Below are 24,430 nucleotides of genomic sequence, written 5' to 3'. Positions count from 1 at the left end.
GTAATTTTGACTCTGCTGCTGTGGGAAACAATCACCAAAATATACATACAGTGGTGTTCTGCAGGAGTCAGCAATAAAATTAAGACGCATCAGTAGGTGCATGTGATTTTTAAAAAATTTATATTATATATAGCATTATTCTCAACAATACAAAAGTTTGTTTTTACAGCCCCTTCAAAAAATTCTATTGAGCCAAGTATTGTTTTATGTAAACTTTTTAGATAAATTAAAAACAGAAAATGGAATGCTTGGAACATTTTGCCAGACCTCAAACCCTGTACAATTGATTGGAACATTCGATAGACATGTGGGAAGTATAGCATTCTATTGGTCACACATGACCTTCAAATTCACATTCAGCCAAGCTGAGATTGAATGGCAGCCAGTGGCCTGGGAACAGCTTATATCAAAGTTTTATCACAATTCAAATTATCAACATACATGACATGACATGAATGTCGCTGACATTACACCTAAACGCAGCAGAAAATGGCAAATTCAATTTTTGTTTTAATATTTTGCAAAATGTCCACTTTTGTTAATATTAGCCATGATACTTTTTTTTCAAAACTAAGAATTTGATATAAAGATTACTAGGGCGCAAGGCACATACCTTATGTTGGACATAATTCATAACCATCAAAAATCAAGCACATAAGACAAGAAATGTATTTCAATACTCTAAAGTTAACAATTTGGAACCACCAAATTAATGCAATTGCCATTGACAACAGCAAATGTAACCAGTGAACTTGTTACTCCCCTCTATGGCTGTCTCCAATTTTTATATCTCTTTTTAAAGCTTATTTTATGATACGTTCACCACTATAATACTGTGTCTGGGACTTACAAAAAGTGTTGCAGATTATGGTAGTGGAACAATGTAAAGTTTTGCTCGCTGAGGCCCTTGAACACATTAGTATAAAAGCAAAATATTGTAGATGCTAGAAATCAGAAATAAAAGTAGAAAATGCTGAAAAACTCAGCAGGTCTGGCAACATCTGTGGAGAGAGAAACAGAGTTAATGTTTTGAATCCGTATGACTCTTCTTCACAGCTGAAGAGAGGTAGAAATGTGATGGATTTTATACTGTTGAAGAGTTGGTTGGGTGTGGGGGGGGGGGGGGGTGGCAGCATGGGTGGAGCAAAATCGATGGTCAGGGAAAGGTGGGAGCTTAGGAGAGCTTTGACAAAGATGTCATGGGCCCAAGACAAAGGGAGTATTAATGGTAGTGTTAAAGACTAAAGAAGGTGCTAACAGTGGCATAAAGGTAAGATAGCAGAATGTGTTAATAGCAGAACAAGGGTCAGTGAAAGCAAAACATATGAATTAAGTTACAGATGGCCCCGTGGGGGAGATGGTTGGGGAAAAAATTTTACAAGATCAAAATGGAGGACAGTATTCATGGTCTGAAGTTGTTGAACGCAATGTTAAGTCCTGAAGGCTGTAAAATGCTTAATTATTCCTCCAGTTTGAATTGGGTTTCACTGGAACACTGCAGTAGACCAAGGATAAAAATGTGGGCATGACAGCAAGATGGTGAATTGAAATGGCAAGCGGCAGGAAGGTCAAGGTCATGCTTGCAGACTGGGCGAAGGTGTCCCGCAAAGCGGTCACCCAATCTGCATTTAATCTCCCCATTGTAGAGGCGACCGCATTGTGAGCAGCAAATACAGTGGACCAAATTGAATGAAGTGCAAGTGAATTACTGCTCCACCTGAAAGGAGTTTTTAGGGCCTTGAACGTCGAGGAGGGAGGAGGTAAAGGGGTAGGTTTTACATCTTCTGCGATTGCATGGGGAGGTGCCGTGGGAAGGGGATGAGGAATTGGGGGTGATGGAGGAGTGGACCACGGTGTCACGGAGGAAACAGCCCCTATGTGACGCTGACAGGGGAGGCGAGGGAAATATGTGGTGGCATCATGCTGGAACTGTGGAAAAGGCGGAGGATGATCCTTTGAATGCAGGGGCTGGTGGGATGGAGCACGTTGAACCCTTGAACACATTGTCACCTTATAGCCTTAAGCCCATTTCTCAAAACTGCCTGTCCAGTCTGAATACCTCCAGTCTAATATCTGCCTTGGCCAAAGTTAAGAATGGCTCCCTCTATGACTGTAAGTTTAATGCATCTCCCCCCACAAAATTACCTCCCCACCTTGACCTTCTTGATCTCTCCAACCTGTTTAATTCAGTTGACCACATCGCACTACACTGTACCACGTTTTTCTCTGTCACCCAGCTCAATGGGATTGCTGTTGCATTGTAGTCCTATCTATCCAAATGGAGCTAGTTCTTCTCCAGCAATGGTTTTTGCTTTAAACAATTATCCCATCAGTGCCCTAACAATCATTCATCGGCTCCCTGCTCTTTCTTACCTGTGCTTCTCCTCAATCAGTTATGGTGTCAATTTCTAATTGTATGTCAATGGCATTCACCTACCTGTTACCATCTCTCTCAAACCCACACTTCTCTGTGTTGCAGACTGACTATTTGACATTAAATCAACAATGAGCCCCAATATCATTCAACTGAACATAAAGGTGATCAAAGCTAGTTTGAACTCTGTTTCCTTGCCGAAGACTCCCTCAAAATTTCCCATCCCATCATTCAGACTGAAACAGAAAATGAGATGTTAACAACCTACTCATGTTAAAGTTGAGCTTTAAACCCTACATCGTATTTATCAGCCAGGTAACATTTCCATATTTGCATTTTTGTTCTCTTTGACTGCTGAAAGCCTCATCTTTATACGTGTCACTTCTAGATGCTCTCTTTGTCATCCTCTCATGCTCCATTCTCATGAACTCCAATGTGCCCAAACCCCAATCAGCCACAGCCTGTTCCACACTAATTCTGCTTTGCCCATCCATCACCCCATGCTTGACGTTCAAAGATTCCATTTCCAATCACATTATGTTACAAATATGGGACACTTAATAATAAGTTTGGGAAGCCACTCATCCACAAAGGACATCACAGCATAATTCTCTTCTTAACCACCATGAAAATACTTGAAATAAACCAATAAAAAGGACACTCTGGATCCTGGACTATCTGTGCGCAATTGCACAGGAGAGTTACTAGTTTATTTGAAGTACTTTAATTTTTCCTTCCAAAGATGTTTGCTGATTGAATGATTAAATCATTACTAGGAGTTACCCAGCAGGGCACATACACAGGTGCCATGTTTCAGCAAATTCTGGACCAATATTTCTAATACTATTTCCTGATTAAAAAATATTTGCTTTTAAACCTTCCTCCTTTTTCTCGGTTGTTTACATGATTGAGATTTTTTTCTACCGTGGTCTTTTACTGGATTTGTAGTTCTTGCTGATACACTAGAATCACAGAATTGTTACGGTGTAGAAGGAGGCCATTCGGCCCAACATGTCTGCACCGGCTCTCTGAGCATTTTAACTTAGTACCAATCTCCTGCCTTTTCCTTGTAACCCTACACATTGTTTCTATTTAGATAATCATCCAATACCCTCTTGAATGCCTCAATTGAACCTGCTTCCAACACACTTCCAGGCAGTGCATTCCAAGCCCTAACTACTCGCTGTGTGAAAGTTTTTTCCCACCTCGCATTTGCTTCTTTTGCAAAACATTTTAAAACAGTGCCCTCTGGTACTCAATCCGTTTACGAGCGGGAACAGTTTCTCCCTATCTACTCAGAAGGTTACCCCATTATCTTCTCCAGGGACACTCTGAATTACCACGGTTCGAGTTTGGTTGACTGAGACTGCAGTGTTCATGCACAGCATCAAGACCAATATTCACCCTGTCACAGACATTATTCCACCAAACCAGCACTGAACTGTAAGTCATTTCATTTTTTTGTTATTTAACAGATTAACCTTTAAAATAAGTGAAAAAAAGTATTTTTAATGTGTTATTGAGACTATTGATGTGCAATGAGCTGATACAATGTCTTATTTTTAAAAAGCGACCCAACAAATGCACATGAAACATAAGACTTTGAAATATATAGAAAACAAACAACTATCTTCACAAAACATGCTAACTGTAATTGATGCACAAGAACCAGTTACACTCTTAGTGACTCCTTGCCCATGAAAAATCATTCAGCCATCAGTATCTTACTTCCTAATTTGGTGTTGGCTATCAATATGGTCAGGGGCAAGAGCTACTTCACTAAACAGGGAAAGCAGCTGAACTTGTTTCACAATGACAGTTTCCAGGTTTGAATAGGTTTCTTAATTTTAGAATCTGTTTATCGTGGTTAATAATCAGGCTTAAATCAGCTTTAATCCTAAAATCAGAAGGCTTCATTACAGCAGAGCCAGGTTAAAAAGAGTTTCAACAATGTGACTTAACTAAAATATCTGAAGAAAATGTCCTATTTCCATCAATGCATGACTTATTTCCCACATCAACCATCCTGCTCCATACATGAATTAGACTGCCGATCTAAACAGATTAATTTTAAAACAACAAAATCTTCAGAGTGGAACCTTTCAATGAAAACTGCATGGTTTGCATTAGAACAGATTTAATCAGACATGAAACCATATGCAGTTTTTGACACATCTTGAACAAGTTGGCAGTTTATTTCTAAGCCTCAAATTTTGTTTAAGACTTGAGCTTCCAATGAATGTTTAAGCATTAAAATTGGAATGTTTGCACAAATTATTTGGTTGTTACATTTATGCAACAAGTTTAGCACTGGTGCAAAACAGGCTCAGCTTCAAACTAACACTGAACTGGTGTACTATAAATCAGATGTGACGTCTCCAAAAAGGAGTCACTCCGCTTCACCCAAGCATCAGGTTGAGCCCCAACTCCAGATTCAGGCTGCTTTTACAATATAACTTCATATTTAGTTTTTGTGTAAATGTGCTCTTTAGAAATAAACTTGTCACATAATGTGGATCAGTTAAAGATATAATATTCACTTTGGTTGGATAAATAGCATTCAAAGACCAATTTACTACACCAATGGTGACAGGATATAAAGCAAAAACACATTCTTCTCAAAAATCGCAGATACTGTATTCTTCTCGATAGCAAGTGTGATCTTTGATTATGGAAAAACATGGCTATTGCCAATCTAAAAAACAAGAATTATTTAATAGAAATTACATAACATGTTTCTAATATGGAAATGTTCTTAATCTGGAACATAAAACTTCCCCTTCCCCAATCCTCACCATGTAGATGAATATCACTGGAGGATTCACAGCGAAATTTTGATACAGGAACATCTACTACCAGGTTGATTGACCTGTAAGAAGCAAGAGCTAATGCATTTCTCAATGCAATGTAATCATCTTAAAAAGTTAACACTGGCACTTCACTACAAAATTTCATTTGCATACCTTGGGAAGATGGAAAGTGAAAATAAGAGGGAATCAACAGAGTTATATCTGTAGCACTTGAAAATTCTGGCACACTACGAAGCAAATCTTCAGTATATGATGTTGCATTGTTACCACTTTGAATAGCCTGTTTCATTCACAATTTATACTGTAGGATAAAACCGATTTTATACATTCACATTCAGAATGTTTCTCAAAATCTGCTCACCACCTAGCCCTGCTGTAGAACTGCAAGGATGCAGATTTTAAATAAAAACAGAAAATGATGAAAATACCCAGCAGATCTGGCAGCATCTGTGGGGAGAGAAACTGTTAACAAGCAGAATCTTGTGATGAAGTTGCGGCAGGGCCATTTCCAGGTTTCGACCCTGCACAGGTCTGTAGATGGAGAAGTGTGATTTTCTAGGTGGCCTCCTAATTGGCCATCTCCACTTCTACTGTCCAATTAAGGATAACAGGTGGGTTCCCATGGCTGCAGGCCCAATCATCTTCGGGCAGCTGGCAGCCCGACGGGAAGAGGTGGATGTTGCTCAGTTGGAAAGGAGAGCATGAGGGTGCATCAAAATGGAGGCAACCTCAGAAGCATGCTCGAACTTTCAAAAATGAAGAGGGATAAAACCAGAAGGCTCAGAGCGAAGGGGAGAGATCCTGGCGGAGTTCTCCCTGTCCTGCTCATTAGCCTCTTAATTGATGATTATTGACTACCACTGCTGCTGGGCAAGTAGCTGCTGCCAATATTCACTCGCTTCCAGCAAGATTGCCCAAAGGTGGGAATGTGCAATTCCCCTCCTGATGCCCAAATCTCTAAGTTTTCTCCCAATCTCACCTTCAAAGCTGCCTCCATGGGATGAGGAAGATTCTACTCAATCTTTCAGGTCTGTTTCAATGGACCTGAAAGGTTAACTGTTTTTCTCTCCACAGATGCTGCTAGACCGGCTGTGTATTTAATACGAACAAAGAGCAGGTGTGGGCCATTCAGCCCCTCAAACCTGCTCTGTCATTTAATAAGATCAAGGCTGGTCTGATAGTAACCTGAAATCTGCATTCCATCTACTGCCGATAACCTATCACCCCCTTGCTTACAAAGAATCTATCCACCTCTGCCTTAAAAAATATTCAAAGACACTGCTTCCACCGCCTTTTCAGGAAGAGAGTTCCAAAGACTCATGACTGTTTGAGTGAAAAAGTTTTGCCTCATCTCTGTTTTAAATGGGCGACCTCTTATTTTTAAACAGTGACATTTCTAGCATTTTCTGGTTTTATTTCAGATTTCCAGCATTTGTAGTATTTTGCTTTTGTATTAGTTAAAACTGTTGGTGGAGAATAATCAATCTTTTGGATTTCCTTTCTCCAATCATCCTCAAAAAAAGTTTTCTGCTGACTTGGCTCAGTTATTAAGTAGTGAGTTACTCCCTATTCACACCCATCTTCTACCATTTCATCTAAACTGTGCCACGCTAGCATCAGTGGTGTTTTTCAATGATTAATAACAAAACTATTCTAAATTTTGGCTCTGGTGTTCTAACACTTCAGCACCAATGTAACATCTTGCAACCAAATGTTACTAAATTATTGTAAAGCCTCTCATGGGAGTAATATTACTCGATAACCTGACAACAGCTAAGAAACCATAAGCACTGGAGTACTACTACATGAGGCCAGCGCAAAGTTAAAATAGACTTTGTTAAATAGCTTTTTGCGAACTTATCTTTAAATATCTGCCTTTGCATGCGTGGAGAACTTTTACACACACAAAAAGTTTCAAGAGTCTAAATTAGAACTAGAGAATAGAAAGATTATTTCTGGACCATATTGACATCTTAACAATAATCATCAAAAGGGATAACTGAATGCAGCTTGTCCGCTTGTACTTCAACAAGTAGTGCAACAACTTCTTCCAGCTGTGCATCTCAATTAGGCTATACGAAAAGCAGGATACCACAGATGCTGAAAATCAAATTAAAACAGAAAATTCTGGAAAAACGCAGCAGGTTATGAAGCATCTGTGTAGAGAGAGAAAAACAGAGTTAACATTTCAGGTCTGTGACCTTTCATCAGAACTGGGAAAAGTTAGAGATGTAATTGGTTTTGAGCTAAGGGTGGGTGGGACCAGGACAAACGGAAGTTGTGATAGGGTGGAAGAAATGAGAACAAAAACAGAACCACCTGGAAAAACCCAGCAGGTCTGGCAGCATCGGCGGAGAAGAAATCAGTTAACGCTTCGAGCCCTCATGGCCCTTCGGTTCTGCCGAAGGGCCATGAGGGCTCGAAGCGTTAACTGATTTCTTCTCCGCCGATGCTGCCAGACCTGCTGGGTTTTTCCAGGTGGTTCTGTTTTTGTTTTGGATTTCCAGCATCCGCAGTAGCTTTTAGCTTTTTGTTTTTATGGAAGAAATGAGAGATTGAATGACAGAAAAGTTAGTCTTCCAGGGCCAAAGGGAATGGAGTTGGGCAAGAAAAGAAACAAAAGATGTGCCTGGAGCAGGTGTGCTGCTAATAGAAAGAGGAAAACCGAAACAAGCAAAGAAAAGGGAACAAAATGGGAGACAGTCTGAAATTGTTGAACTCAATGTTGAGTCCAGAAGGCTGGAGAGTGCATATTTGAAAATTCAGGTACTGTTCCTGAAGCTCACATTGAGCCTCACTGCACACAATGCAGCAGGCCAAGGACAGAGTCGTCGGCTAGAGAACGAGGTGGAGAATTAAAATAACAGACCACTGGAAGCTCAGGGTCATTCTCACAGATACAATGGAGGTGTTCCGCAAAGCAGTTACCCAATCTATGTTTGGTCTCCCCAATGTGGAGCGGACTACATTCCATTAGGTTATACACAAGTTAGGATGTATAGAATAGAACCAAGGAATAGTTATAGCACAGAAGGAGGCCATTTGGCTCATTATGTCCATGCATGAGCAACTCATAGCCCCACTGCCCTGCCATTTCTCCATAGCCTCTTCAGGTGCTTATGCAATTTTCTTTTGAAAGCCACAAATGAATCTGACTCCACCACACTGCCAGGCAGTGCATTTCAGATAATAACCACTGTTACCATTGGTTATTTTGCCATTCTCTCCAAATCAGTGTCCTCTGGTTCTTGATTCTTCCATCAATGGGAACAGTGTCTCCCTGTCTACCCTGTCTAGAGCCCTCATGATACTGAACAGCTCTATCAGATCTCCTCTTAACCTTCTCTTCTCTAAAGAGAACAACCCAGCTTCTCCAAACTATTCTCCCCATCCCTGGGACCGTTCTTATAAATCTTTTCTGCAGCCTCTCTAAGGCCTTCACATCATTCCCATCATGCCCAAAATTGGACACAATACTGCAGTTGAGGCCAAACTAATGTTTTATAAAGATTCATCATAACTTCCTTGCTTTCGTACTCTACACCTCTATTTATAAAGCCCAGGATCGTTTATGCCTTTTTAATTACTCTCAATCTGTCCTGCCACCTTCAATGATTTGTGTACCTACATCCCCAGGTCTTTCTGTTCTGCACCATCTTTAGCATTATACCTTTCAGTTTATATTGCCTGTCCTTGTTCAAAAAGGGTGCACAAGGGTGTAAAATTTACAATTCTCCAGTCCTCTGGCACCACCCTTGTATCTCAGGAGGATTGGAATATTATGGTCAGTACCTTCACAATTTCCACCCTTTCTTCCCTCTGTACCCTCGGATGCATCTCATCTAGTTCTGGTGGCTTACCAATTTTAAGTGCAAGAGCAAAATGTTACAGATAGTGAAATTCTGAAATAAAAACAGAAAATCCTAGAAATGCTTAACAGATCAGGCAGCGTCTGTATCGAAAGAAATAGGGTCAATGTTTCAGTCGAAAGAAATAGGGTCAATGTTTCAGATCAATGACCTTATATTTCTAACTTTTCCCCAGTTCTAATATAAGTTTTAAGCAAGTGAAAAGGGGGAGAAAGGAAAAACAACAAAAGGGAAGGTTTGTGATAGGTTGGAAGAGATTAAATGACACAAGAGTTGGTGGTGCAAGGCCAAAGGGAGTGTTAATGGGACAAAAAAAGAAACAAGGAAACGTAAGATGTGTCTCGTGGAGGTGTGAACCTGATTCTCACTTGTATTGTCAAGCTGACATCCGTCATTAACACCCTTTTTCTGCTGCATCTTACTCTGGATCTCTATTGTCATCAAAGCAGCTCTGGCTTTGATTACCCCCCCATAGGAAGCTACCACGGCTGTGCCCAAACCATCTCCTCCTTAAACGAAGCTCATTGTTCCATTACAGTTTTGCCTGCTAATCTGTGATTCCTATTTGCCTGGGCCCCACTGAAATTGGTCCTCCTCCAGCTAAATATTTTTACTTGAGATTGCTCCTTGTCTTTTTCCATAGCTATTCTAAACCTTATGATACTATGATCACTGTTCCCTAAATGTTCCTCTTTGACACTGGATTTGCTTGATCCACCTTATTTCCCAGAACCAGATCCAGCAATGTCTCCTTCCTCACTGGGCTGGAAACATACTCATCAAGGAAATTCTCCTGAAAACATTAAAAAAAATCTTTGCCCTTTACACTATTAGTATCCCAGTCTATATTAGGATAATTAAAGTCCCCATTGTTACCACTCGAGAGTTTGGTGCCTCTGTAGCTTCTCTGAAAATTTGCTCCTCAATATATTTCCCATTAGTTGGTGGTGTATTGAATACACCCAGTAGTGTAACGGTACCTCTACTGTCATAACTCCAAACAAATAGATTCTGTCATTGACCCATCTTGGACATCCTCTCTCAAGCATTATAATATTCTCCTTAATCAATACTGCCACCCCTCATCCTTTCTTTTCTTCATAATCTTTCTTGAACGCCTTGGATCAAGGAATATCTTGCCCTTTTCTGAGCTAGCTCTCTGTTACTGCCACAACATCATTTTCCAAGTGTCTATCTGCACCTGCGATTCACCAACGTTATTTACGCTTTATGTATTTACATACATGTGCGTTTACATATATATAAAACGTTCTGCCAATCACACAAATGAGTGACTTGGTATATGAATCTCAGAGCTGGTGCAATGCCAAGTATGTAGGTAGTACGTCTCAATGACTGGTATCAATCAGCACCTCCCTTCAGCTGTTCACAATAGACAGAGTACTGACCATATTCAACCAGCCAGTTTTTTTTTAAAATTCACTCACAGGATGTGGGCTTTGCTGGCTGGACCAGCATTTATTGCCCATCCCTAGTTGCCCTCGAGAAGGTGGTGGTGAGCTGCCTTCTTGAACAGCTGCAGTCCATGTGGTCTAGGTGCACCCACAGTGCTGTTAGGAAGGGAGTTCCAGGATTTTGACCCAGCGACAGTGAAGGAACGGCGACATATTTCCAAGTCAGGATGGTGAGTGACTTGGAGGGGAACTTCAGGTGGTGGTGTTCCCATCTATCTGCTGCCCTTGTCCTTCTAGATGGTAGTGGTCGTGGGTTTGGAAGGTGCTGTCTGAGGAGCCTTGGTGAATTCCTGTAGTGCATCTTATAGATGGTACACACTGCTGCTGCTGTGCGTTGGTGGTGCACAGAATGAATGTTTGTGGATGTGGTGCCAATCAAGCAGGCTGCTTTTTCCTGGATGGTGCCCAGCTTCTTCAGTGTTGTGGGAGCTGCACTCATCCAGGCAAGTGGGGAGTATTCCATCCCACTCCTGACTTGTGCCTTGTAAATGGTGGACAGGCCTTGGGAAGTCAGGGGGTGAATAACTCGTCACAGGATTCCTAGCCTCTGACTTGCTCTTGTAACCACAGTATTCATATAGCTAGTCCAGTTCAGTTTCTGGTCAATGGTAACCCCAAGGATGTTGATAGTGGGAGATTCAGTGATGGTAATGCGATTGAACGTCAAGGGGCAATGATTAGATTCTCTCTTGTTGGAAATGGTCATTGCCTGGCACTTGTGTGGCGCGAATATTACTTGCCACTTGTCAGCCCAAGCATGGATATTGTCCAGGTCTTGCTGTATTTGAACATGGACTGCTTGAGTATCTGAGGAGTCACGAATGGTAATGAACATTGTGCAATCATCAGCGAGCATCCCCACTTCTGACCTTATGATGGAAAGAAAGTCATTGATGAAGCAGCTGAAGATGGTTGGGCCAAGGACACTACCCCGAGAACTCCTGCAGTGATGTCCTGGTGCTGAGATGATTGACCTCCAACAACCACAACCATCTTCCATTGTGCTAGGTATGAATCCAACCAGCGGAGAGTTTTCCCCTTGATTCCCATTGACTCCAGTTTTGCTAGGGCTCCTTGATGCGACACTTGGTCAAATGCTACCTTGATGTCAAGGGCAGTCGCTCTCACCTCATCGCTGGGGTTCAGCTCTTTTGTCCATGTTTGAACCAAAGCTGTAAAGAGATCAGGAGCTGAGTGATCCTGGCAGAACCAAAACTAAGCGTCAGTGAGCAGGTTACTTCTAAGCAGTGCCACTTGATCGCACCGTTGATGTCCCATTCCATCGCTTTACTGATGATGGAGAGTAGTCTGGGGTGGTAATTGGCTGGGTAGGATTTGTCCTATATTTTGTGAACGGGGCATACATGGGCAATTTTCCACATTGTCAGGTAGATGCAGTGTTATAGCTTCATGGAACAACTTGGGTAGGGGTACAGCAAGCACTGGAGCGCAAATCTTTAGTACTATTGCCGGAATATTGTCAGGGCTCATAGCCTTTGCAGTATCCAGTGCCTTCAGACGTTTCTTGATATCACATGGAGTGAATTGAATTGGCTGAGGACTGACATGTGATGCTGGGGACCTCCGGAGGAATTCAATATCACTCTGAATGAATTGAAGAACCAGTTGGCAGAGAAGACTCAGCAATGTTCTATATTCCAGGAGGAAGCCAAGAGGTACACGAAAGAAACTGAAGAGCCAAAGAATCAGCTGAGTGGAAAAGGGGAGGCATTGAAAGGAAAAGTTGTAGAAATTTCCAAGCTTCAAACGGATGATGAAGCCATGAGTAGCACAATTACAGAACTGAAAGAAGTTAAGACTTCACCGGAGATGGGCCTGGCCAACAGTGAAACCAAAACAAAGGACAAAGACTAAGTTCTGCTGCAGACAGAGAAAGAAGACAGGAATAATATCGGAAAATGTAAATCCAACACTAAAGCTCAAGGAACAAGAAGAAAAAGCACAGGATGCCTCAAGCATACTGAGAACCATTGAGTTCTTGAAAAATGACATAGCTGAAATTGTGAAACAAGTGGAAATGAAGGTTCCATTTTTGAAACGTCAAAGTCCAGCAAGAACATGGCTGACCCCATGGAACGAATGGAGTGCACATTCCTGTCAGAAGAAACGGGACAAACCTACAATATACGAACAAAGCAGACTGGTTATTAGTAAAGAGGAACACAACTCGAAGGAGTGCAAAAAGTGAATTAAATGGAGACAACCAAGTACCAGAAACACAGAGTACTACAATTTCAATGCTAAACCAACAAAGTCAACCCAAAGCAACTGAGACTACTATTCCTCCAAATGTGACAACGAGATCTGGGAGAGCTATCAAGCCTCCAGACCATCTGCATTTATAAAGTCAGAGGTTTGAGAGGAGGGAGAAGGGGTAGCAAGTACAACAAAGATTATATTGTAAATGTATTTGGGTAAGGACCCTGGGGAGCAGGGGGGGGTGATTTAAGATAAGGGTGTTCGGCAGAGCAAGGGTTAATGTCCGACCGGAGAACAGTATCACCCACAGTATGATGTAGAGTGTGACATGATAGTAGACTGTCTGTGGAGTAGAGTCTGGAAGGAGCCTGCATGGAGGCAGCACGTATACATTGCTGCACCTTGGATATGTACATACTTATGGGTTATCAATAAACGGTTTATGTTCAACTATAGAAGCCTCCAGACCTCTCCGTGAAACACCAAACAACCTTTACAACACCTACCATCTTCTTGCCCACTTACCTAACCAATTTCAATCCCTTTGCAGACACATTGTGCCCTCTTCACAGTTTACTGTCCCACCTAGCTTCGTAGCATCAGCAAATCTGGTTGTATTACTCTCAGTATCTTCATCTACGTCATTAATATAGCTCAAAAATAGCCACAGCCTCAGCACTAATTCTTGTGGCAGCCCATTAATAACAGCCTGTCGGCCTGAAAACGACCCATTTATTCCTATTCTCTCTTTTATGTCCTTTAACCAATCCTCTATACACGCTAATACATTACACCAAATCACAAGCCCTTATCCCGTGCACCAACCTTTTGTGGAGCCTTTTGAAATGCCTTTTGAAAATCCTAATATACTATATCCACTGGTTTCCCTTTATCTACCCTGCAAGTTACATCCTCAAAAAAACTAGCAATTTTGTCAAACACAATCAGATTTTCATAAAACCATGCTGATTATGCTCAGTCATATTTTTTAAGGTTTTCAAAGTGCCTTGTTGCCAGTTCCTTAATGATGGACTCCAGCATTTTCCAGACATCTGACATCAGGCTAACTTGCCTGTAAGTTCCCTGTTTTCTTTCTTCCATTTTAGGAGAGATTTGCATTGTCACATTTCAATTCGCTGAGACCGTTCCAGAATCTAGAATTGTTCAAGATCACAATCAATGCATCCACTATCATTACAGCCACCTCTTTTAGAGCCTCAGACGTAAGCCATCAAGTCCAGAGAATTTTTCGACTTTTATTTCGACTCCATTAATTTCTCCAGTATATTTTCTTTACCTAATAATTACTTTTAAGTTTCTCATTCAACCCTTGGTTCCTCACCACTTCTGATATGTTTTTGTGTCTTCTACTGTGAAGAAAGGGTATTTGTTTAATATCTCTGCATTGCCTTATTCCCCATAGTAATTTCTCCTGTATCACCCTCTAAGGAACCCACATTTACTTTTGCTATTCTCTTTCATTTAACATACTTGTAAAGCTTTTACAATTTGTTTTTATATTGCATGTTAGTTTATTATCATTCTACTTTTTCCTCTATTAATCTTTTTGGTCATCCTTTGCTGGTTATTGTTATTGTTTCTAAAATTCTCCCAATCCTCAGGCTTATTAATCTTCTTGATAATATAAGCCCCTTTTTCTTTTACTCTAATACTATCCTTAACATCTTTGGTTAGCCACGGATGAATCAGGGGTCACGCTAAGGGCTCCTTTAAAGATTTTCTCGAGGGCTACTTTTTGTTCCTCAGGGCCTTCTTTGTTTTCATTGTCACTAACTCCTTTATTAGGAATGCAGTTATGTATTACCATTACCTTCTATATTTCTGTTGAATTTTCTTTAGGGTTCCTTCTTTAGATAGGCAAGATAGTACATATACCAAAGGCTGTATATTTATTATTAAATCTTTTAAGTTGGAATTTGCTGAATCCCTCATTCATGCCTTCATTACCTCTAGACTCAACCATTCCAGCACACTCCTGGCTGGTCTCCCACATTCTACCCTCCTTAATCTTGAGGTGATCCAAAACTCTGCTGCCCACATATTAACTTGCAGCAAGTTACATTCCTCTAACCTATTTGGCTCTCAATCAAGCAATGTCTTGATTTCAAATTTTTCATCCGTGTTTTCAGATCTCTCCATGGCCACACCCCACCCTATCTCTGCAACCTCTAGCTCCACAAACCTCCAAGATATCTAATTCTATCCTCCAGTGCATCCCAAATTGTAATCGCTCCACCACCGGTGGTCATGCCTTCAGTTGCCTAGACCCCAAGTTCTGGCATACCCTCCCTACGCCTCTCTGTTCACTACATCACCTTCCTCCTTTAAAATGTTCATCATAGCCTAGCTCTTTCATCAAACATTTGGTCATTTGACTTACTGTCTCCTTGTGTGGCTCAGTGTCATAGTCTGTTTTATAATGCTCCTGGAGCTTTAAATTTATATGGCGTGTTAACATAATGTAAGATGCTGTATTGGACTTCACTTACTCAGACCTAAATGCCCATCTAAGGCTTTGAGGCTGTCTGACTCCTTCTGCTCTCCCATCTTCAAGCTTAGTTTGCTAGCACTAAAACTCAGTCCCGGTTATTTGTATAGATCAGGAGGCTCTGGCATAAATTTCTGGGGCATTTCTCTCATAACTTTTCCATCCCCATCCTTACATTGAGAGGGTAAAGTCTTGTCTGCTGCCTTCTGCCATTTTACCTTTTAGCTAGGTTAGTAATATCTACCAGTACAGGTCTTGGACTGAGGTAGCAAAAGAGCAGTGGCCTGTTGCATACTTAATATAATAAGTAAGAATAATCAGCATCCTCTCTGGTGTAATGTTGTGTTGCTGTGCATTTTGTTCCCATTGGAAATGCACCAATAAAGGGATGAGGATTTATTTTAAAAGTGGCTCACTTTGGTTGCAACCATGATTAAGACTGATGAGGCCAACTACACCTATAGGAAGTGCGAGTTCTGCTGGGGTGTAAAGTTGCTATAGAAACATGGTGCTACTGGCTTGTGGTGCTTGGGTCCTTTTGGAAAGCTGTTGCCAACACTCCACCTGTCAATCTCTTAATCAGAATTGAGAGGCAAGTTTAGATAGAAGTAGGGGATCACCGGGGAGCTCGGGAAATCCCTCCCTGTGTCAATCCCAGTAGGCGAGGGGATAGATTGGAAGTTGGAGAGAGAACAAAAGTTTGAGTCCAGGTCCAGAAGGAGGTAAGGCCTCCTTTTTTACCACGAGCACCATTAGTCCAGCGCAGAATAAGCCTTGGTCCGCCGGCACCCTGGAATAACAGGCCGGGTGTTGGGGATGGCCCGGACAGGAGGCTAAGAGGAACGATGGACTGAACGAGCAAGCGTGGAAGATATTATATTAAGGAAATTTTAACGGCTGATTTTGAAGAATTGCTGCACAAGGAAAAAGTGTTTTTAATTACTAGATAATTTCTCTCAGTCGATATCGGGTCTTGGATCTCATGCTCTATCTGCTCCTCTAACCACAGTTTCTGTCGAACGAACAGAAAGATCGGGATAGAGGGTACCCCAGTGGAGGAACTGGGGCAACAGCAAGGGAGAGAAGTGGCAGAGAAATTTGAGAAGCAGCTCCCCACAGATTCTGTCACTCCCACGTACAGGAGTGAATTTTCTTTCACTTTATCAGCCCCGTTTATGAATTTGATGCCTTTTTGGCAGCTTTTGAGGGCAAATTCGGCTGCCGTCCCCGTGTATTTTGAACCCTGGGGTGGATCATTCTAAATCACAGGCAACGTAGCTCTATACAAGGCAGTCAAAACCAGACCGTCCCAACATGACACACCCTGTTAAACAACTTGAATGAATAAAATTAACTCCATACAGCTGGAACTAATCACTATTTCCATATGGGGTTGGGACAGAAATGCAGGAATAAAAGACGTTTGTTTGGTAACACTGAAGTTCTTAGTTTGAAACAAAGCTGTGATATTTAATTACATAAAAATGTATGCAAATGCAACTATTTCTTCCAGTTGTTTATTTTTTTAAACCTGGCTTTCCACTCTGTCACAGGTTAGACGATTTGTCTACAGATCCAATGCATCAATTCTGTTCCTAATATCATCACTCTTGGCATTTGTACATGCCCCCGAAACTCAAAACATAGCCCTCGATATAATCTTAAGAACAGTTCTTGAAAATAAATTATGGGGGAAAAGCAGGAAAGTGGAGTTGAGGATTATCGGATCAGCCATGATTTCATTGAATGGTGGAGCAGACTTGAAGGGCCGAATGGCCTACTTCTGCTCCTAAGTCTTGTGATCTCACTGACAGACTAGTGTTGGCATTATCCGTGCACAAAAGTGGACAGGTGGGAATTTTTTTTTTAATTCACTCATGAGAGGTATGGAAAGCTGTTGCCTCTGGTAAGCAATACCCCACAACAGCACAGGTGGAATCAGAAGTTCTGATCCCAGGCCGCAAACCTCCAACGAATGTTGAAACACACATTCACTCTCCTACACGATACGCCAGTGCATTAGTTACACATCTCACTCTCGAACAAAAATATAAGCTTTAATTACCTTCCATGAGACTGGTTCTTGCCACATTGTATACAGGCATTTCTGAGACATCGGAAGCACTCAGCAGTGAGCTGCAAACAAGCTTCAAGTTGTCCGTTCCTGTTACTGTCAGGACTGTCAGTGAACACCTCTATCTCAGCCAACTGTTTTGTTAGGATGTGTACAAAACTTTCAAATAGACATTCTGCTGCCTCCTCCCTGCAAAAAAGACATTTAAAAGTGAGACACATCTTATATGCAGGCAAATAACTGAAACATAGCACACAGTAAGCAAATAGCAATTGTTCTCTCAACAGATCACACTGTAGTTCAAGTGCATCCCAGTGTCCATTCTTAAACATAAGCGATACACAAATCTACATCTTTACTAGCTTCTGAACACGCAGAGTAACCCATTTGCGAAGGATCACTCCCATCGAAAATGAGGGGAATAGATAGGTGTTTATGCGGCCACAGACATGAATCCAGGATGGTGTGTTGCCTCCCTGGTGCCAGGGTCAAGGCTGTCACTGAGTGGCAGCAGAGCACCGAGGGGAGAGGGTGAGCAGCCAGCAGTTGCGGTCCACATTGGTACGAACGACAGCATAGTGTGAAGATGGATATTATGTTAATATTTTTGGGAATACAATAAAATAGGCCATTACAGGCCTGAGTGCTGGAAATTGCGAGGAAAGCCTGTAGGTCTAATAGGGCTCCATCCGAGTAGTCTCCCAAAGGACTCCCCAATGGGTAGCGCGGCAGAGCAGGCAGAGACTCTCGCTACAGAAACTTACCCCTTGGAGAGCATGGCACTGTGTGTCTGAGTCGGATAAACTCCCAGAGATTCCAGAGTTTTGTCCTTCTGGGAACAGTGGCCCTCTACCTGTTCCAAAACATGAGCAAGTCTGTTGTACTGCTCCGGGACACAGGGGCCACTCAGTCCTTAATGTTGAAGGGAAACATAAACCTATTTCCCCCCATCCCCGCCGAGTCCTCCATGAAGGCTAAAGCACTGATCAGTGTGGTGGGAGGTGGATTTGTGTTTGCATCCCACCATAGGGTCCACCTAGAGTGTGGCCTTGTTTCAGGCCCTGTCATGGTAGGAATTGTGCCTGAACAAATGATTTGGCTAGCAGCAAAGTGTTAGCCAGCGAAAGAAAAGAGGTCAATGTCAGCCAGTAGAAACCTGCAGGAGTGCAGAAGGCTGGGGAATGTTCAGAGGCCCAAAAGGGTGAAATAAAACCCATAACCATTGAGCGAGAGCTGCTTGAATGTAACAAGGCCAAAGCTAGGCCAGTGAAGTTAAAAGAAGTCCAGGAAGGGTCAACAGAATTTAAAATAAACTTACAGAATATCCCAGAATTAAACAGGGACCAGAGAAGTCCCAGCAGGGAAAGAGATGGTGAGGGAGATGCTCCATGCAGTTTAAGGACCTGAAGGAAAGCAAGTTATTAAACCAGGAAAGGAAAAGGTTAAGGAATTGTGTAAGGGGAAACATATAATGGATAGAAACAAAAACAGAAAATGCTGGAAAAACTCAGGTCTAACAGCATCTGTGGAGATAAAAAAAAAGTTAATGTTTCGAGTCCTTATGGCTCGAAATGTTAACTCTGGATTTTTTCCTCTCCACAGATGCTGTTAGACCTGCTGAGTTTTTCCAGCATTTTCTGTTTTTGTTTCAGATTTCCAGCATCTGCAGTATTTTACTTTTACATAATGGATAGATATTGATTGGCTAACAGGAAGTAGAGAGTAGGAATAAATGGAAACATTTTCTGGTTGGCAAGCTGTAACCAGTGAAGTGCCACAGAGATGCTGGGGCCTCAACTAATGTATATAAATGACCTGGATGAAGGGATTGAATGTATGGTTGCTAAATTTGCTGATGACAAAAATAGGTAGGAAATTAAATTGTGAAGAGGACATAAAGAGTCTACAAAGGGGTTTAGATAGGTTAAGTGAGTGGGCAAAAAATTGGCAGGTGGAGTATAAAGCGGGAAAAGGTGAACTCGTCCACTTTGGCATGTAAGAAGGTAAAGCAGCATATTATTTAAATTGATAAAGATTGCAGAACACTGTGGTACACAGGGATCTAGGTGCCCTGGTACATGAATCACAAAAGTAAGTATGCAGGTACACCAAGTGATTAGGAAGGCAAATGGAATGTTGGCACTTATTGCAAGGGGCATGGAATATAAACGTAGGGAAGTTTTGCTACAATTATATAGGGCATTGTTGAGATCACATCTGGAGTACTGTGTACAGTTTTGGTCTCCTTACTTGAGAAAGGATATAATAGCATTGGAAGCAATTCAGAGGGTGTTCACTCGATTGATTCCTGGCTTGAAGGGGTTATCTTATGAGGAAAGGTTGAACAGGTGGGCCTGTATCCATTAGATCTTAGAAGAATGAGAGGGTGTCTTGTTGAAAAATATAAGATGCTGAGGGAAACTGACAGGATGGATGGTGAGAGGATGTTTCCCCTTGTGGGAGAGACTAGAACTAAGGGGCACATTTTAAAAATAAGGCACCTCCCATTTAAGAGAGAGGAGGAATTTTTTTCTCTCAGAGGGTCATTGATCTGCAGAATTCTCTTCCCCAGAGAGCAGTGAAGGCAGGGTCACTGAATATTTTTAAGGGGAAGTTAGATAGATTCTTGATTAGTAAGGGAGTCAAACAGTATTGCGGGTAGACAGGAAAGTCAAGTTGAAGCCACAATCAGATCAGCCATGATCTTATCAAATGCCAGAACAGGTTCAAGGGGCAGAATGGCCGACTCCAGCTCCTAATTTATATGTTCTTCAAATGAGTCACTTCTATCGCTGAACCCTTCCTTAGGAATAATTTTCTATCTTGCATGTAGACTACGCTCCCAACTTGAAAAATCTGCCACCCCACCTGTAGCTTTTTAAAAAAACTAGAGTAACTTCCAAATTAAAATGATATTCAGGTCAAAAATATCAACTCACAAGAAGTAAAACATAAAAGTAGCACAAAATATGTTGTTTTACTATAATTACTAAATTTTTTATGTCTTATAATAATGAAATCTAAGTCACAATAAAGTTAGCATTTAGATTTAGTTTGTAAACTAAAGAAAAATTTAAGTCAAGACCTTAAAGCTGCAAAATCTTTTATTTTATGACGTTGGAAGGCTCAAAATTTAGATGCGCAACATCTTAATGCCAAACCTCGTTTTAAATGAGCCCAAGGCGGCAAAATAGATCAATTTTTAAAATACAGAACTTCATCGCGTACTTGAGTAGCATTAGTTGAAGGAAGGCATTTGTGCCAGTTTTGATTTATAAACAGTTGCAGGAAATGAGTTCAACAGCAAAGCTTACATCCGGACAGCTGCCAAAATCAAGAGTATCTAATAAGTTTGTTTCACTTATTGATGTTATTTTAAATAGCGCAATACCTTATTTTTCCAACATTTTTAAGCTTATTTAGTTTGGTTAAAGATGAAAATCTGTCTAAAAATAAGAGGAAATGTCATTATTTTGTTATAAACAACGCAGCAAAGATGCAAATTCAACAATTACTTGTACTGACGTTTGATTGTATTCAAAGTAAAAGTTTAACGGTGTCATTTTGCTTAAAAAAATTGAAGTGGCTCCAATGTATCAATTAAACATGACATAAGGGCAAAAATGGAACTAGAATCAATGTTTACATTTCAAGGCATCAACATATCCAAAGATTTGGATGATGCCAGCTTCATTCATGGTTTGACATGGTTTGATCAGAGAGCCAAAACAGATTGCTTGCAATATACTATGAACTACAAAACAGCCTATAAGCTAAGGGCAGAACTGTGACACACCATCTAAAAGAAGAGAGTTTTGTGGATTTGATTAAGGCTAAAGGATCAACAACTAACTCTCCACTGAAATTCAAATACTACCCTGACATTACAGGCCAATATTCAGATAGCTTGCCTAAAGAAAAGATTGCAAGTTAAGTTTAATGCAAGAACTTAGCAAACTGGATATTAAAGTAAGGCTCATTCTGTCCTTTCACGTGGACATAATAAATCCTATGACCTTATTCGAAGAACGACTAGGGAATTCTTCAATCAACATTATTAAAGAGAGATTATCTGATCATTATTTCATTTTATTTTGTGGTATTGACAGTGATTGGAGAGTAGGTTGCTGATGTGCGCTCTCGGCCAGGAATTGGATGTGAATTGGGAAACTACAGAAAGGGAACATATAGTAGTTCAAAGCAATTCCTTCACAATTACTGGAAAATTGTAGGACATATTTAGCAAGGAGCTACCCAAATTCATTAATCATAGGTGTTAACGAACTGAAGTGGAACTTTAAAAGTTTAAAATGCAAACTTTGCTTGTGATGAAGTTTTGAAAACTCAAACTCTAGTTTATTTTGAAGTTTTTTCTCTTGGAAAAAGAAACACTATTCCTCATATAATGAGGGAAACTCAGCTCAACCTTCAACTCAGAAATACCTAGCAGTCTGGTGAAATTCTAAAAACTGCACTTGTTCAGAATACATGTGTGGTCGATAACTCCCTTCACCTGTTCTGAGGAAAGTATCCAGTCAAAACAAACTTCTGATATAGGCTGAACCTTGATATATAAATTTAAATGAAGGAAAACTTTATTAGAAGGTGCAAAGCACAATTAAATGTGTAACTGTAATTATGTTACTGTGAAACATGAAATTTTGATGCCAGAGAGAGAAGTTGTGGATTAAAGGGTGCAAAAATACTTTTTTAAAACGTGCAACTGTTTTATCTTTTTTTAAAAAATCTGTACGTTCTCCTGACTCATTCAGGATTGTTAACGTATGTGCTTTCTCACTGTTTTCTAATTTTCTAACCACATTCCTTACTTTCGATTCATAAACTTCCCATCTCCAGTTCTAATTTGCTTTTATTTAACTTTGATCCAATTCATAAAGAATGACAGAAAGCAAGAGCAGCAAAAGTGGCATTTACAGGAAGCACATACTAAATACAAGACTTACAAAAAAAATGGATCTTTTGTGGAATTCCCCATGCAAGCACGTAGATAGGACGTGAAAGAAATAAAGCAGTAGATTGGTAAATGAATAGAAGAAAAACATTTGAGGTGGGGTAAATAAAGATTTAAGGTGAGAGTGATTGCTTTTAGCACGTAAAATTAGAATGATCCATCTATATAAGTATGTAGTGTTGATATGCAAGCCTGGCTTCTAATCAACCTAAACATTAATTTCAAGAATCCAAAAAAAATGACAATTTTAGCCTTAAAAGAAACATGCATCTAGAGTGTATTAAATGCTATGTGTTGCTGTTCTTATAAAACAGCACTTTATCTGACTTACCATAAACAAGACAGGAATGCATGTTTATAAAAAATAAATCCAAATGTTTATTCCATTGTGCAAGATAAACTGAATTATTAGTTTCTCAGCAACGCAAGTGCACATATATCATGTAACTATTGCTTCTCCTTATGTAAACATGTTATGTTTCACATGTGCACTGACAACACTCAGCTCTACCTCAACACCTCTGCTTGTTGGTCTTTCAGTAATGGATGAGCAAAATTTTCCTCTAATTAAACATGGGAAACCATGGAAAAGCCATTGTCTTTGGTCTCTGCCACAAAATACATTCCCTAACCACCCCCTCCAGAGCTGGTCTGAGGCTTAACCAGACTGTTTGCAATTTTGCCATCTAATTTGACCATGAGTTGAGCTTCCAACTCCATGTCCTCTTCATCTTCAAGACTGCCTAATTCTACCTCTATAGCACCGTTACTCTCCTCCGATGAAAGCATCATCCATGCCTTTGTTATCTCAAGGCTCAACTATTTCATTGCCCTCCCAGCCAGCCTCCCATCTTCCACCCTCGATAAACTTGAGCTCATCCAAAAACACTGCTGCGTATATCTTAACTTGCACCAAGTCTCCTTTACCTATCACTCACATTAGCTCTCAATTCGGCCACACTTCGATTTTAAGATTCTCATCTTATTTAAAAAGCTCTTTATGGGCTCCCCCCTCCCCACCTCTGTAGACTCCTCCAGCACTATAACCCTCCTTCAATTCTAGTCTTTTGCACATGCCCCATTTTCTTCAGTCCATCATTGGTGGCTGTCATTTCCATTGTTAAGGCCCTAAGCTTCAAAATTCTCTCCTCCTCTACACCTGTGTCACCTTAAAATTTATATCTTTAATTACATTTTTGCTCACATGTCCTAATATAACTTTGTTGCTCTTGTCAAATTTTATTTGATAATCATTTGTGAAGCAACTTGCGGCATTTTACTTTAAGTGCATTATCTACATGTGTATTGTAATATATACACAATCCCAAAGAAATCAGATTTAAGATTAATTTTATCAGAGAAGTATATGTGTATAAAAATTTCAATTACTTTTTTTCCCTGACAATTCCCTTCAACTTCTTAATATCAATACTTAACTGTATTTCCAGCAAAAAAACATTTAACTGATGGCATCCCAAAGGTTTGTTTAAAAAGCCATAACTTGAACAAATGTTGAGGAGGGTGTCTTCGCCCCATTGAATGTGTAAGATAGCATTAACACGAGGGAAACGAACAGGTGAGGACATATACCACCGAAAAGTAAGCTTTCCTGGGCAAACGCATTAGGAAAATTCTAGCAATAAAAAACCCTCACTAATGTCACTTATTATAGTCAGACACCTGCGTTTTAATTGAAGCCTGAACATAGAAACAGTCCCCCTTGTAATTTAGTTCAACCACTCACTGACGCACCTATTCTGTTGCTCTCTGAATGCGATAGTCAAACTCTGGATTGATGTCATAGCAACCAGCACAAGGTCCTCTTTTTGGCTGCTCCGGGTTAACTCATTGAGCCGAGCTGCTAATTCAGGGACCGACAAACTAGGCGCCGCCATCTTGCATTCCACAGCAGCTGCGAGACTGGCGTCATGACGCAAACGCGACGTGGCGTCCATTTTGGGGGGGGGGCGGCGGCGTTTGAAGTTTGACCCAAACTGAATCTTCACCACAACAGCACGATATTAAACTCTGGATAAAGGGATCATTACAGCGGAATACCCTCTAGATGGAAAGTGAGATCATTGTGCCTGTTCTGGCCAAGAGGAGAGTAGGATAGAGGTAAACGGA

At 40.7% G+C, this 24,430-nt stretch overlaps 1 protein-coding gene across 8 annotated transcripts in view; it reads right to left on the bottom strand.

The window, feature by feature from the left end:
* Nucleotides 1-24,219, bottom strand: part of atxn10 (ataxin 10) — a 264,516-nt gene extending 240,297 nt beyond the window's left edge. For all 8 annotated transcript variants that reach the window (XR_013580227.1, XM_078568304.1, XM_078568303.1 and 5 more), the window contains exons 1-2: nt 24,056-24,219; nt 17,323-17,520 (exon numbers count right to left, since the gene is read on the bottom strand). Coding sequence is in view for 7 of the 8 variants with exons in the window: in XM_078568304.1 (XP_078424430.1) it covers nt 17,323-17,520; nt 24,056-24,198 (341 nt within the window). In the remaining variant the exon portion in view is untranslated. The remainder of the gene's footprint in view (nt 1-17,322; nt 17,521-24,055) is intronic.
* Between the last annotated feature and the right edge of the window lie 211 nt (nt 24,220-24,430).

Source organism: Cetorhinus maximus, chromosome 22, assembly GCF_964194155.1.
Source record: "Cetorhinus maximus chromosome 22, sCetMax3.hap1.1, whole genome shotgun sequence".
Taxonomy (NCBI): Eukaryota; Metazoa; Chordata; class Chondrichthyes; order Lamniformes; family Cetorhinidae; genus Cetorhinus; species Cetorhinus maximus.
The sequence above is the reverse complement of the archived record's forward strand: the minus strand, read 5'-3'. Positions and strand labels throughout refer to the sequence as shown.